The sequence below is a fragment of the Xenopus laevis genome, chromosome 2L (assembly GCF_017654675.1).
Source record: "Xenopus laevis strain J_2021 chromosome 2L, Xenopus_laevis_v10.1, whole genome shotgun sequence".
Classification (NCBI taxonomy): Eukaryota; Metazoa; Chordata; class Amphibia; order Anura; family Pipidae; genus Xenopus; species Xenopus laevis.
Genome location: NC_054373.1, coordinates 172,339,850 through 172,356,729, shown reverse-complemented (window position 1 = coordinate 172,356,729; position 16,880 = coordinate 172,339,850). Strand labels below are relative to the sequence as shown.

The window sequence follows — 16,880 nt, the reverse complement described above, 5'->3', positions numbered from 1 at the left end:
TGCTCCTTTCCACCCACAGATAATGGCAATCAAGTCCATTTGTACTTTATATTCTGTTCAATGCACTGGGCTAGATGCATGTCTATTACAAGACTGGGGGATAGGAAGGATTCACAATAGTCACAAGCGTCCCTGATTTTAATTACATTGTAGAGGTGTTAAACACAGCTGGAGGGGAGCAGGGGTGACTGATAAAGAACACATTTAATATCATGAGATGGAGTTTTTGGCCAGCAGCAGTTATGTTTTATGAAGATGAAAAGATCAAGTAATTAGAATATTTTGTAAAATGCTCAGCTACAATAGGGAAAGGGGTGTGTGGAATACAAATGACTGCTCACAAAGAGAAGTACAGAAAGTAGATATGACAGCTCTCCTATCTGAATAATAGCAAAGGCTGGAGAGTTAATGGGGACTGACACAGTATCTGAGTGTGACCAACATATTCATGCCTACATTCTTTTTCTCCATTTATCTAGACCAGTGATCCCCAACCAGTGCCTCAAGAACATCATATTGCTCCTTGGACCGCTTGGATGTTGCTCCCAGTGGCCTCAAAGCAGGTGCTTAGTTTTGAATTTCAGGCTTGGAGACAAGTTTAGTTGTATAAAAACCAGGTGTACTGCCAAACAGAACCTTCCTCTTATATTTAGAATGTGCCTTGCGGGTAAAAAAGGTTGGGGACCCCTGATCTAGATAATAGCCTATGTCACTGCCAGCTGGATTGATTGAATGGTTCAATCTGCTATCCACCAGGATCTCAGGAAGGTCTGTCAGAACCTACCCCCAGGCACAATTGAAATATTTAGTAATAGTAACAAAGACTTTTATTGCCTCAATGACCTATTAGAACTGATCAATCTTCTGCTCCAGCTAGACAATAACAATATTCCCCCCACAAATAAAAAGTAACCTCTGTCTGGATCATGTTCCACTCATTACCTTAGTTGTTATTTTGGGAGTTCTCTCTGAGGCTGTTTCACAGACATCTACAAACAGCGGTTTAGTTTGGTCCCACATCTTCTACCCAATGCTAACCCTTGCTGTCCAACCTTCTGATAATAGCTACAGGTTGCTGTAGAGGTGATAGCACCTCTGCCCCTGTTCTAAATCCCAGTTGTGGACAGTAAAGACCATCAAAAATAATCAGAATGATACAATTTAGGAAGGTTGATTCTGTGGCAAAAAAAATGTGTATGTCTGGGGTCCTGGACCAGAAGCTTCAGCTCTATCATCACCTTGTTAATCCAGTTTAAAGCATAGAGATCTGTACATGTAATAGACTTATCAGATGTACCTTGTTCATTTCAGAGTCTTCCTGCAATCCTTTAATGTTGCATGGGAACCTTTTGTTGAGGAAAGATTTTACTTTTAGTGCAATGTAAACAAATGATTTGGGGCTTGGAACCAAGTTGAATGGCACTGGGAGTGTTCTCCCCTCCTCGAAGTAAGAGAACCAGAGCTTGGCTCTAGCAAACTTCCACTCCACGTCTGCATCATCCTAAAACCAAAAGAGAAAAGGCTTAGTTTATAAGGTTTATGTTTGTTAGGGGCTTTTATTTATTAACAATGCAGAACTTTACAGAGAATCATGAGGTCACATCAGCTCCTTCCTGGTGGAACTTGCATTCTAACTGCCCTACCGTTTGCACCTTCCAATATGCTTTTGGATTGTGGGTAACCTCGGAAGAACATTCCCTGTCCCTACACATGGTGACCTGGTTGGTTTACCTTGTTGTATTGGGAGTCTTCAGTTTCATCCCAAACTGCCACCATGCTGCCCATTTTAATCCTTCCTTTGAGATGTCCATTGTATCACAGACTTGTTCTTGTTCCATTGTGTTTTACTTGTAAACAATAAACTATTTCACAATGGCACATGATTGGCAACACTAACCGGGTTCCTACATTCAGTTCTAGGCTGGGCAAGGAGTTTGTATGTTCTCTATGACTCCTTGAGGGTTTCCACCCACACTCTTAACACTTACATATTAAAGGACCCTTTGGTGAATGACCGGTTTTAGTGAAATCCAAATAATCCGGCAAATTATCGTGAAGTTAGTGGGAATCGAATGATCGTACATCTTATGATTTTTGTCCGACATCTGTCAGAAAATTGATCGACCAGGTTAAAAAATGTCATCGGTCACAGTGAAATCTATCTATGTTTGCAGTCAGTTACCCCCGGTTTTCCTGGCTTCAACTAGACAATATCGCTGGAAATGGTCTTTTTAGTTGATGGACAAATCGTACGTTTAAATGACCGTTTCAAGATAATCGTGGTCTCACGATAACGAAAAGATCTTCTATGGCCAGCTTAACTGACACCTGATAAAATTCACCATAGTGAATGTGATAGGGACCTAAAGGTGGCTCTACACAGGCTGAGAAAAACTGCCGGCAGATAAAGTCAGCAGCTTATTGGCCAGTGAATGGGGCCCTCCAATGGGCTCCAGAGATCGATATCTGGCTGAAAATCAGGCAGATCTCCATCGGGCAGGCTTAACATTCCCATCGGATCGAAGACTACGTTGATTCGGTCCTCGATCCCACCGCCTGTATTCAAGTCAGTTTGCTCATGATGAAATACCCTAAGTTGTGATTGTAAGCTCCACTGGATCAGGTTCTGATGTGAATGATTAAGAATCCCTTTAAAAAGATGCATAAATGTGTCAGCACTACATAAATAATGGATGACCAAATAAAACACAAAAGACAGAAAACGTTTGCTCTAGTTATATCCTTTTTATAATTAAAAAGAAACATTAGTCATTGTTGTGATATTTAATAAGCAAATACACCCATATCAGTAAAATGTCATATAATCTTTTGATTCTGGGCTCGCATTCTCTTTCCAGCCTAAAATCCCCACTGAAATTCAGGAACCAGAGCTCTGACCTTTAAAGATTGGTATCCCGCTGATGAACCCACACGAGACAAGAGCTTAGCTGTTAAGATGTAAAACTGGGAGCACTGCAAATATTAATGTGTCTCTCCGATAACCAAGATTTTAATATTACAAGAACCGCTTTCTAGACATAACAGTCAGGTCAAAACCCTGAAAAGTGAACCGGAAAATGCTACTGACTTGCTGGCATTGAGATCTATTCTTCACTGAGGAACTATAAAACCGAGTCTGTGCTCACACAGTAGATAATGTACTAAATTATAAGGATATCATAAGTCACAATAAAGTTTTCTGGTGAATTTGTACAGAACAAAAGACCCCCAAATCCTTATACATTTTAGCTCTAATATAATTCTTTGGAACACAGAAAAGCCACCCATATCTCCCCAGTGTGTAAGCACAATGCTCTTCAAAGAATCTTCCAACACTGTCATCGTGAGTTGGAGCCATCACTCAAAATATTGTACTCCAAAGTTATAGGGGTAAATTTATCAAAGAGTGAAGTTCCGCCACTAGAGTGAAATTCCGCAGCTCTCCATTCATTTCTATGGGATTTTGAAAGGCGTATTTATCTTTGATAAATACGCCTTTAAAAACGCCATAGAAATGAATGGGAAGTGGCGGAATTTCACACTAGTGGTGAAACTTCACTATTAACTTCACTCTTTGATAAATATAGCCCATAGCCTTTCGCCTGAGTGTATGAACTGCATGACCCACAATTAGGGTTTTGCACAAATGAGGGTTATTAGAGTAGCTGGAACCTACAAAGAATCAGCTTTTGTTGGTGCCACCAGAAGACTCAAAATATGCGGCTCCATTATTTTTCTTCAATACTAGTCTTATATTGAAAAACCTACAAAACGCACCATAACACACAAGATTGGGAGCTAAAACAAGCAGCTGAAGACTTTTAATTGGGTGTCAGCACATTTAGTTCTGTAAAAAAGTTAATAAAAAGCTTCAAACTGCCTTTCTATAGTGGATAACCTCATGAACAGACTCTTCCATCATATTTAACACCAATTCACCGAAATGCCATGAAAACAATGGTTTAAGATTTATTACTTCCATTAATGCTGAGCGGAAAACATTTAGAAGCTGAATGAGCTGAAGAAATTAATTTATGTATAATACATTACAGTGCAAGGGGTTCAGGGGTTGTAGTTAATCTGCAGTTAGATGGCTGCAGAATTGTAAAGAAAATCAGCTTATGGCCCTTCACTTGTTGCTGAGCTATAATTCTTACCATAGAATTTTATTTGCGTCCTATCACAAAGCTCCTACGGCGTCAGAACTCCTCCAATCAGAATGCTGTCAGTAACAGTATGACATATAAATATTGTCACTCTTTCTTGCATGGAAAGCCATCAGAAATCAAGACTTTGTACCATCAGTTTACATGAGACAGGTTGGCAACAGCAAGTAATCTTGTGATATTTGTACTGAAGTAACAGCTTGTGACATCAGAAAATGCTTTGTCCCCATGACATCATCAAATGGATAAGGACACATCCTAAGCAAACCTTGAGCTGCAGTGGGCTTAATGATTTACATTCCTAAAGTCAGTAAATACGATATACAGGTATGAGACCTGTTATTCAGAATGCCCGGCACCTGGAGTTTTCCAGATGAGCGGTATTTCTGATTTTGGATCTCCATACATTAAGGGGGTTATTTTCTAAACTCGATTTTTTTTTCTGGTCGAGGTTTTAGGCAAAAACTTAAGAGGGGAAAAAAACCTAGAATTTTTGGAGATTTATTATACCCTGAAGTCCGAACCCGAAAATCCGCCATCTCAAACCTGTTGAGGTCATGTATGTCAGTGGGAGATTTCCATTTTACAATTTGAAGATACCGTAATCTGTGCTGGGTTTTGTCACATAACCTGAAAAATTTAGGCTATTTGGGTGATAACTAAAAAAATCAAGTGATTTGAGTGTCAAATTTGAAAACTTTGTACGATTCGGGTTTTCGCTTGATTTTATCCAGTTTTTTTCCTGACCCAACTTTTTCAAGTAATTTTGATAAATAAGATAAAATCGTGGATAGGAGTTTGGTCGACCTTATTTAATAAAAATATAAGATAAGTTCCATTAGTAAATAACCCCCTTAAGTCTACTAAAAAAAATCATGTAAACATTAATTAAATAGGCTGGTTTTGCTTCCAATAAGGATTAATTATATCTCGGATCAAGTACAAGCTACTGTTTTATTATTACAAAGAAAAAGGAAATCTTTTTTTTTTTTTTTAAAAATTTAATGATTTCATTAAAAAGTAGTCTATGGTGCTTTTATATGAGTCTTCAAAGGCATTGTATGGATTCTTATGGACAGGGAAATATAAAAAGTGTGTGTTTCTGGCTGGAGAGAGGCCATGTTTCTATTTTAAATGCATTTCTGATGGTACCTTTTATGTTTCCACCGTCTTGGCAGCTGAAAGTGCAGACAATGACCATAAGGAAAAGAGTAATAGGTCAATGCTGTGGTTATGAGCCATTTGTTACTGAAGCTGAGTTTTATTGCTGCTCATTAAATTTATTATATTACAGTTACCACAAAATAAGTCTCAAAAGGCATTATGTATGCAAATGAAATAATGATTAATATTTACTTAGATAAAATAGCAAACATAAGGCAGTCTACAGAGAGAATGAAATACTTTTGTTCCGTTTCATTAAATGCATTTTAAAGCAGCCAACTTTCCTACACCGCCATGGGCAGAATATACATATAATACAAATCAATGTTCACTTTTTCTTAACAACAGACTGTAATGAAGACAATAAGGCTCATTTACTATTGATAGACGCAAGCACTAGGCGTGTTAATGAGCCGCCCGCCATTAAAATACCATGAATGCAGCTCCCAGCAAGGAGTCATGTGCTCTCTTCCACCTGCTGCACCCAGATGTGCACATCAGAAGAAATATTCAGAGCATGTAGTATTGGGTTGCAGGTGAGAGTAAAGGGATCCGATAGTATACTATACTCATAGTTAAAGCAGGGCTGTGTTTTTTATAAAGGTACTTGAGGGCACATGTCTAGGGAGGCCGCTCTAGGAAGGTGGCCCTCGTTTATCTATATTGCCCCTGCCCGCAACAAACTATTTTGGAAACATGTACAGTAAATCCAATGGAGGAGATCAGGGAAGGGGGGTTATCCCTGTTCTATGTGATTAATGGATGAACAGTGATTGGGCCCTACTGGCAAGGCTGCACTAGATGTGAATTTGGGGCAGGCTCTTTGCTCATAATGAACAGAACAGGAGAGCAAATAGGTGTTCTTCCCAGGTCTCTCCCTAACTGCCCCTAGGTGGAGGGCAGAGGACCACTTGATCCTCTGGCCAAGGGCCGGATAGATCATGAAGTTTGAGTTGCTAGCACCCTGGTCTTCAAAAACTGTGATGCCTTAAGCCAGCAGTCCCCAACCTTTTTTTGCCCCAGAAACCAGTGTAAATCCCTATTTTTTGCATGGACCAGGGGTGGTGTCAACTGCTTGTGCCGCAACAAATTTGGGTGCCTGCGTCAAATCTGGTGAGCTCGCATCAAATTCAGACTTGGCTCAGCGTTCCAGTTTTAGTATGTAGCGGCCTGGCTTAAGGTTGGGGACCCCTATCATAAGCCACGTGTTTTCCCTCGAGACATGGGTTGTGGGCATGAGCGCATGTTTTTGATTTTATCACTTGCTCTTAAAACCCCAGATTTTTGGCAGAGGCTAAGAATTTTAAAAATCCAGGCAGATAGGTTAGGGCTGTACAGAGCCACAATATTTTATTATTTTTTTATACTTATTTAATCACTTTTTAACATTTGTACTAATTTGGTGCAATACCTCCAGATCTAGGAGGGAGAGGCCTGACCATTAGGTTCCTTCTCCCCTTGAACCTGGCTCACAGAGGGTGAGACCCTTGCCTCCTTCGTGCCTTTTGGCCGGGGTGGTCGGGGATAAAGGGATCCACCCTAGTTCAAAAAGGGCACAATCGTTGTTGGGACCTCTTTGGAGGTCCATTGGCTCCAGACTTCTTACATCTTGTACGTCCTCGGACTGGAGGGGGATAGATAAAGGGATCCACCCTGGCTCACAGAGGGCGCAATCATTGTTGGGACCTCTTTGGAGGTTCATTGGCTCTAGACATCTTACATGTTGTAAGTTCTCGGACTGGAGGGGGATGGATAAGGGGCTCCCTGAGCCTTGTGGCAAAGGGAAAAAGAAGACTCATGTCTTCTTCGTGCCTTTTGGCCAGGGATAAAGGGATCCACCCAAGCCTTTGGGCAAATGGGTCTGAAGAACTTTTTTTTTATCTTGCGCCTTTTGGCCAGACAACTTGTATTTTTAGGGCTTAATCTTTTTTAAGACTAAGTCCACTGGCGACCTCAGCACTTGAGTGTGCAATTTGAATCAGGTGATTGAAGCATTGCTCGAGCTTCAATAATAAAAAAGATGAGTCCCCACAGCCCCTCAGAGGCAGCTAGATCAATACAGCCTCATACAATCCCTAAATCCAATTAGTAAAGTGCAATTATAAGACTTTATGAGATTACATTTGTATAATGGAAAACATTTGAATCCAATAGGCTTTTACCTCAATTTCCTGGAATGAATTGTTGATCATGGCAATGAGCATGTTGAGCAATACGATGACCATGGTGACGTTGTATACCCCGTACAGTACATAGCCAATATTCTCGATGAATTTGTGCCCATAATTGATGACCACTGATTTCACTTCAGAAAGTCCAAAAATAGCCCAGAACAATGTCTTAAAACTTTCTTCAACTCTGCAAATAAATAAGAAAAACCTGAGGTTAAACCCAAGAGGCACTTGGAAATGTGATTAAATGAGAAATATGGTGGTGCGTTTTCTAATCTCTGACCACTAGTCAGCCTGACATCAGTTGTCTGATTTGCTCTTTTTATTTTTTACTATAGCTTTTTTCTTTATTTTGCCTATGAATTTTTCTTTTGGAAATAGAGGTATAGGATCCCTTATCCGGAAACCCAATATCCAGAAAGCTCCTAATTACGGAACGGCTGTCTCCCATAGACTCCATTTTATCCAAATAATCCACATTTTTAAAAGTGATTTCCTTTTTCTCTGTAATAATAAAACAGTAGCTTGTACTTGATCCCAACTAAGATATAATTAATCCTTATTGGAAGCAAAACCAGCCTATTGGGTTTATTTAATGTTTAAATGAATTTCTAGTAGACTTAAGGCATGAAGGCCCAAATTACGGAAAGATCCATTATCCGGAAAACCCCAGGTCCCGAGCATTCTGGATAACAGGTCCCATACCTGTATTAAGAACTGAATGTATTATTATATTCCTTTTACTTCATTTTTTTTGTCTCCACAATGATGAATTGTGCCACTGTATTAAGCAGGTTAGCCACAAGCGTTCTAAATGACATCCCGAATCTTTTTTAAAAATGTGAAAATTTACATTTTGATAAATCTGCAACCATGCATTGACTTGAACAAGAGACTGGAATATAAATAGGAGAGGCCTGAATAGAAAGAGGAGTAATAAAAAGTAGCAATAACAATACATTTGTAGTCTTACAGAGCATTTGCTTTTAGATGGGGTAAGTGGTCCCCTTTTGAAAGCTGGAAAGAGTCAGAAGAAGATAATAAATAGTTTTAAAAAACTATAAAAAGAAGAAAAATAAAAGCCAAAGTTGCTTGGAATTAGCTATTCTGTAAAGTGCTAAAATTTAATTTAGAAGTGAACCACCGCAGATTTTATTAAGCCCCGAGATTTATTAAACCACCAGCCAGAATCCAAGACCTGTGGAGGTCCTGTATTAGTCAATGGGAGAGGCACCAATCTCAATTTGAAGTTTTTGTGGTCTGCCTTGGGTTTAGCTCAAAAATTGAAAAACTCTGGGTTTTCGGGCAAAACCCCTAAAAGATGGAACAATTCAGGAAAAAAAGTCAGACTATTCAGGGTTTCACTAGATTTTATCAGGTTTTATCAGGGATTAATTTAAGTTTTTTAATTAACAAATAAGGTCAACTCAGGCATGGGAGTTTGGTCGTGCTTTTTTTAATATAATAATGAGATAAAACCCGATTTTAGTAAATAACCTCCATACTGTACAATGCCCCCAATATAATCTCTTCATGTATGGTCACAAAAAAAACATTAAAGGATGTTGATACTTACGTTGTAAAGGCATCATTTTGCTTGGCTCCAAGATAATAGGAGTACAGGTTAAACATCCCAATCATAAAGGCTACAAACACCATGATGAAAATCACCATAAATTTAAATATATCTTTTACAGTCCGACCCAGTGATATTTGCAAAGGTCCGAAGCTCTCATTAGCCGGCAAAATATAGGCGATTCTGGAGAAACTTAAAACGACAGCAATTGCATAGAGACCTTCAGAGATGATCTGAGGATCCGAGGGCAGCCATTTGATTCTGGCTAGAAAAAAAGAAAGGTTAAGTCACAAAAATATAGTGTGAATGCTCACGAGAGGCTGAACTGCCTCATGTGCTTGCAAGGACTGCTCATTATTTTCCTTCAATTTGACATAAATGTAGACTATTACTTAATATTTAATACTGCTGCTAAAAATGTGACAACATGAAGTCAATTTGTAAAATTAGTACCAGAGAGAAAAGAGAGAGAAGGCAGTGGAATGCCAGGGTAAAATAATTTGTTTAAATCAACAGTAATAATATTGTTGTCATACAGTACACCGCTGCTGCATGCAAAATAAGAATGATGCGTTAATTACAGAAAACCGAGATGGCCAGTGTTTTCTTAGAGATAACTCATTTTTCTCAGCATTTGTAAATTAAATTATACAAATATCACATGTAGAGTATTACAGATTTCTTACAATAACCACAAAGACAGTTTCACGCTGTTAAACAAAATGAATAACAACACAGCTCTGAGGCCATGCTATACAGTTTTAACACAGCAAAGAGAAAAAACTCTATCTGACAGAAGAGTCTGAGCCTTGCAAGTCTGACCTAGATGGCATTGGAGATATTTTAAGGGATACTGAAAGACAATGGTCAAAACTGCAGTAAATATGTCCCACATAGATGTTTGATAAAAAGTTATCTTATGATTTATCATGTGAAAAGTCATGGATGAGATTCAATTCAAGGAGAAAAACATTTTCTCCAAAATCAGTTCCAGTTTTTTCCCATAGACTTCAAAGAGTGTTCATGTGATAAACCGTGCAACAATTTTTTCTGGATTGAATTGCATCTTAAATTCAATTTCGTCCATGACTTTTTTGGGGCAGATTCAATTCAGTGAGAAAAAGTTTTATCACATAAAACTTATGGACGAGATTCAATTTGAGATGCAATTCAAGTCTGAAAAACTTACCTCTTTATTGAAATCTATTTGAGAAACAGGGCCGGATTTACAAAGCGGGTGCCCCAAGGCCCACTGCTGTTCGTCACCCCTGTCCCACATGCACAAATTTTCTTCATTAGGTCGGAAACACTGGTGATTGGCTCATGGAAAATTTAAAAAACTACAATATCTCATGATCAGCCCCAGAGCTTCCGAACCTATGTGGGTGTGGTTGGGGTTCACGCCGCTCCCTAACATCCTGCCACCCTAAGCCAGGGCCTTTCCACAAATCTGGGCCTGGAGAAAAAACTGGTACTGAATTTGGAGAAATTTTTTTTGTCCTTGAATCCCATTTATGACTTTTCACGTGATAAACCATGAGATTATTCACAAAATTTAATCTGGCCCTTTATGTGATAAACCTTTTTCTCACTGTTTTTAATTTGGCCCCATAATGGAAAAACACTTAGGGGCAGATTCACTAACTTCGAGTGAAGGATTCGAATGAAAAAAATTCGAATTTCGAAGTATTTTTTGGGTACTTCGACCATCGAATTGGTTAAATTCGTTCGAATTCGAACGAAATCGAACGATTCGAAGTAAAAATCGTTCGACTATTCGACCATTCGATAGTCGAAGTACTTTCCCTTTAAAAAAAACTTCGACCCCCTACTTCGGCAGATAAAACCTACCGAAGTCAATGTTAGCCTATGGGGAAGGTCCCCATAGGCTTGCTAACCTTTTTTTGATCGAAGGATTTTCCTTCGATCGTTGGATTAAAATCGTTCGAAACGTTCGATTTAATCGAAAAATCCTTCGATCGATCGATCGCAGGATTAGCGCTAAATCCTTCGGCTTCGATATTCGAAGTCGAAGGATTTCAATTCGAGGGTCGAATTTCGAAGTATTTTTAACTTCGAAATTCGACCCTTAGTGAATCTGCCCCTTAAAATACTAAGGGGTAAATTTATCAAAGTGTGAAGTTCCGCCACTAGAGTGAAATTCCGCAGCTCTCAATTAATTTCTATGGGATTTTGAAAGGCGTATTTATCAATGGGTGAAAGTGAAAGTTCACCCATATCCCATAGAAATGAATGGAGAGTGGCGGAATTTCACTCTAGTGGCGGAACTTCACTATTAACTTCACTCTTATATATATATATACCCCCATTACTCCATCTTCTGAAAATTACAAAAGTTTGAAGAACATGAAATTTGCAGTGACCAATTCTCTATACAACTAAAATTGGCCACTGCTCTGTATCTGACGAATTAAACACTGAAAACTGCTAAGGGGAGTATGGGTTTAGCCAGGGTTGTAGTTATAAGGTGCCAGCTTTAGGGGAGGCTGGCCCCCTGGTGTGCCTATATAATTGATACTATATTTGTATAGTGACTACCTTTATAAATCCAACGGCAGAGTTGGGGGGGTGAGGGTTACCAGGTGCATTGTGGCGTCATGCTTAGCAGAAGGGGCGTTATGCTTAGTGGAGGTACTGTATGTCACACACAGCCATTCGTGTGACATCACTTATGTAAGCTGGGGGTGCATTTGGGGTGCCTAGGGTGCTGGTTTCAATAATAAATCTGTAGTTTAGGGTCTGCAAGTAGAAATTGATAACTCACCACACAAGGGAAGAGGCCCAGGTGCACTGCCCTGAGCCCTTAGCACAGGGAGCGGACAAACCGAAAAACACTTTTGGAGCAGGCACTCAAGGAAGGAAATCTTCCACCAGGCAGATAAAAGTGTCCACAGCCTTACGCGTTTCGTGATAAAGACTTAATCATAAGCTTTTTTACAGCTCTGGTTTCAGCCTTCTTCTATGGTTGTTAGACTCCTAAAATTGAATGTCCTTAGTCGAAATCTTACACTGTTGCGGGAGAGAGAAGTATAGAAGCACCAGATACAGGTATATTCTGTAGGTGGGTTTGAAGTCCCTATTGGTGCAGGAATAACAATGAAGAGAGATTGCTGGGGTCAAAGTCAGAGACAGAGGCCTCCATGAAGGAGGACTAGCTAGTCGTAGATGATTATCAGGGCTGTGGGATAGGTTAGTGAGGAAATGAGTTTTAATAGTTTGGTAGCCTACTTTGGAAGGGACCTTAATGTTACGCTGAAACCTCCATGGGAGTATTAGGTCAGTCTGCAACTATAAATATTGCTTTATGACATTAGACCATTTAGACAAAATCAATATTGTAAAATCAACACCACGCAGAGGTCCTACGAATAAACAGCTATCAATCAGTTTGAATGGGGATATTTTGCTATTATAAAGCAAGCAATTACACTAGTGAACATTCAACAAATCTGTTTACTCTTTGTCCATATACTTAAAGGGAAACAGTCACACTTTTTTTTTTGTACCCCGCCAGAGGTTTGGGTTAATAGAGCCCCACTACAGGTTGGCGAATACAATAGTCTTTTTTCAAAAAAAAAAAACAAACCACCAGCGGGCATAGAAATAATGAGTACTGCAACTCGTTCATTATGCGCATGACCTCAGTTATCGAGACTAACCTAATTATATTCAATATGGCATCCCACATAGGGAGCTTCCTATGTGGGATTATTGTACCCCCAACTGGAGTGCAGACTCTATTTGCCCACACCTCTGGTGGGGTAAAAAAAACAAAAAAGGTTGACTGGTGCCCTTAACAGTGAATTCTAGGATGGGTCACCATAAATCAACTTTGATTTCAAATGGGTCTCAAACACAAAATAATTAAAGGGATATTGTCATGGGAAAAAAAATGAATCAGTTAATAGTGCTGCTCCAGCAGAATTCTGCACTGAAATCCATTTCTCAAAAGAGCAAACAGATTTTTTTTAAATTCAATTTTGAAATCTGACATGGGGCTAGACATTTTGTCAATTTCCCAGCTGCCTCAAGTCATGTGACTTGTGCTCTGATAAACTTCAGTCACTCTTTACTGCTGTACTGCAAGTTGGAGTGATATCACCCCCTCCCTTTTCTCCCCCAGCAGCCAAACAAAAGAACAATGGGAAGGTAACCAGATAACAGCTCCCTAACACAAGATAACAGCTGCCTGGTAGATCTAAAGGTGGCCATACACGGATAGATCCGCTCGTTTGGCGATGTCGCCAAACGAGCGGATCTCCCTCCGATATGCCCACCTTGAGGTGGGCAATATCGGGCTGATCCGATCGTGGGCCCTAGGGCCCAACGATCGGATCCTAGCGTTCGCCAAACGGGCGGTCGGATCGCGGGACCGCATCAACTAACAGATGCGGCCGCGATCCGACGGGATTTTTAATCCCATCCGATCGAGATCTGGCCGACTTTCGGCCAGATCTCGATCGGGGAAGCCCGTCGGGGGCCCCCATACACGGGCCAATAAGCTGCCGACACGGTCTGTCGGCAGCTTTTATCGGCCCGTGTATGGCCACCTTAAGAACAACACTCAATAGTAAAAACCCATGTCCCACTGAGACACATTCAGTTACATTGAGAAGGAAAAACAGCAGCCTGCCAGAAAGCATTTCTCTCCTAACGTGCAGGCACAAGTCACATGACCAGGGGCTGCTGGGAAATTACAATATGTCTAGCCCCATGTCAGATTTCAAAATTGAATATAAAAAAATCTGTTTGCTCTTTTGAGAAATGGATTACAGTGCAGAATTCTGCACTATTAACCGATTCATTTTGAAAAAAATAATTTTTTCCATGACAGTATCCCTTTAAGAAGCCATTATTTAAGTTATCCTTGGGGAGAATAAATTGCACCATTGGCAGCTCTATCCTTGCATCATTGTTTGGGTTTAGAAATTTCTAAAATTGATTTTAAACTTTATCTTTTCCACTTGATGCAGATCTGGTGCCATATGTTATTCTATAAATAAAGCTGAAATCACAGATGTGTCATGTGTAATTAGATAACCCAGATTTATGCCACTTCCACTGCACGAAAACCACAGTATCTTTCTGAATCAAACCTCCATCAAAGAGATAAAAAGAAGAAAAAAAACTCTTGAAGAACACAGAACATCTTCTTATCTAAGAAGGACTTAAATCTTACATTTTTAAAAGCAAATCCACTACACTGTACTGTGTGTTTAATCATACCATTATTCATTCATTTATTGAATTATTTGTTTTTTAACTCCTAAAAATAACATTTGTAATGGGATAGAATAAAATCCCTTCTATTAGTCAGAATTTGCCAGCGTGACGTAATTTCGTGACTTTGACGATTTACTAACGGGCGCTGCATAACTTTGCTAGCGAAGGAGATAGACTCTAGCGCTACTTTGCACTCTAACGTGAATTTTCGATCTGGCAAATGGACGTAACTACGCAAATTCACTAAGATGCAGATTTTACTGAACGTTACCTCTTGCGCCAGACTTGCCTTCACCACCTCAGACCAGGCGAAGTGCAATAGAGTAGATAGGAGTTCCTCAAAAAAAATGTGAACATTTTTCCAAGTTCCAAAAAACTTTTCAGTTTTTCAGGGTGATAGGCTGCAAAAGATCGTAAATTTTTTTTTAGGGTACCCGGCTTCCCCCCTACATTTCCTAACATATGGCACATAAACTATACACTGGGCTTATGTGTAGGGTAATATAACACATATACGTCCATTGAAATTCAACTTCCCGCCATATGCAAATTAGCCAATGCTAGCGCAACTTCGCTTTGCTTGCTGAATTAACGCTGGCAAAGATTTGCCATCGTTCTGCGCCCTGGACACAACTTCGCATGAATTAGCGTTGTCCTGGTGAATTTTCGCCTGGCGAAGTGTGGCGATGCGATTGAAGCCGTCGCTGGTTAGTGAATTTGCCCCTGTGACAGTGGTAAAGTGGCAATCACAGAGGAAAATATACCAGTTCCAGACAAGACATGGGACTTGGTAAAGTTTAAGTCCACAAGCAGAAGAATGCCTTTTACTGGTCATGATTCCCTCCAGTGGAAGCCTCAGGGAGTTCATATTAGCCTGGGTCTCTTTCCTAGCTGACCTCTCTACATCTCTACAACGCCTTGAGTGTGCTAAATGGAATAGTATCCACTTTCTATGCATCATTCACACCGTCCCTGTTCCACAATGTATCAAAAGCTTGGGTTACTTAAGGCTCAACTGAACTTACTGAGGCCTATCTCCACCTCAGGCCCTCTGGCAGATCCACCTCCAGCTAGGATTGAGTCTACATAAAGAGAGCCATGTGCATCCTCCAATTATATAGGCGAAGGGCAGGACAATGTCACTAAGTTCCTGGGCGAGTAGATCGAAGTCTCCCACCCACAGGTCATAGGTGACAGTAACCCGGGACTTTGCTGTGCAATTAGAGAGGGAGAGTCAGACAATCGAAAATTAATATTGAAAACTGCCCTAGGCACACGCCATTGCCCGCTCTCCTTCCTTCCCCGGGGATTTACCAGATTTAGACCACCTCCCCTTAGGTCTCTTGTTACCATACGTCATTCCCCCTTGTTTTGCAGTTTCAAATTAAATGTGTGAATGTGCAGTTAAGTATTCAGTGATATCAGAAGGAGCTTTCTCCCTGGTTTAAACATTGCCCTGGGTGACATAACTGCTACCCGATTAGGGAATGTGCAAAAGGCTATGCACATACACCCATCATGTACGAGAGGGATGTTGTCTATTCACATAAGTCATGAAAGCAAATTCAAATAAATGACAATTTTTCGCCAGTGACTTATGCACGACACTTTGCCAGGTGCAAATTTGTAACCACTACGTTAATTCACTAAAAATGGCAAGTTGATTCTCAGCAGCCGAACAATGTCGAAGTTTCCCCAGCGTTAATTCGTCAGCCCGAGCATTTCTTAGCAATTTCTGCCCAGCGAAACTTCGTTAGTGCTCTTACTCTTAGGTCAATTTGAATAGGACGGGTACATATACGTAGGTCGTATAGACGTCTTTATTAGAGATATGCAAATGCTTGAAGTGGCCACCTATTCTTACAAATGTCCAAGGAAGCAAAATAAAGAAAAAAGAGATCCTCTAATCCAGTGGTCCCCAACCAGTAGCTCGCGAGCAACATGTTGCTCTCCAACCCCTTGGATGTTGCTCCCAGTGGCCTCAAAGCAGGTGATTATTTTTGAATTCCAGGCTTGGAGGCAAGTTTTGGTTGTATAAAAACCAGGTGTACCAAACAGAGCCTCCTGTAGGCTACCAGTTCACATAGGGGCTACCAAACAGCCAATCACAGCCCTTATTTGACATCCCCATGGACTTTCTCATGCTTGTGTTGCTCTCCAACTCTTTTTACATTTAAATGTGGCTCACGAGTAAAAAAAGGTTGGGGACCCCTGTCTAATCCCTAGACATGAGCCCACCCTAAAACAAATGTGGCATGCCCCTCAAATTGGTAAAAAAAATCTTTAGGACTTTTTAAAGGGGTTGTTCACCTTCCAAACACTTTTTTCAATTCGGTTGTTTTTAGATTGTTCCCCAGTAATAAATACTTTTTTCAATTCCTTTCCATTATTTTTTTTTACTGTTTTTCCAAAATCTAAGTATAAAGGTGAATGTTCGTGTCTCTGGTGTTTGAGTCTGACAGCTCAGTAATTCAGGTGCAGACTCTAAACCAGGGATCCCCAACCAGTAGCTCGTGAGTAACATGTTGCTCTCCAACCCCTTGGATGTTGCTCCCAGTG

The 16,880-nt window shown here is 40.2% G+C and overlaps 1 protein-coding gene across 1 annotated transcript in view; it reads right to left on the bottom strand.

The window, feature by feature from the left end:
• trpc6.L (transient receptor potential cation channel, subfamily C, member 6 L homeolog) overlaps positions 1-16,880 on the bottom strand; it is a 107,011-nt gene that overhangs the window by 10,010 nt on the left and 80,121 nt on the right. Inside the window, exons 7-9 of the mRNA XM_041582693.1 lie at positions 9,078-9,342; positions 7,493-7,688; positions 1,298-1,501 (exon numbers count right to left, since the gene is read on the bottom strand). Coding sequence (XP_041438627.1) covers positions 1,298-1,501; positions 7,493-7,688; positions 9,078-9,342 — 665 coding nt within the window. The remainder of the gene's footprint in view (positions 1-1,297; positions 1,502-7,492; positions 7,689-9,077; positions 9,343-16,880) is intronic.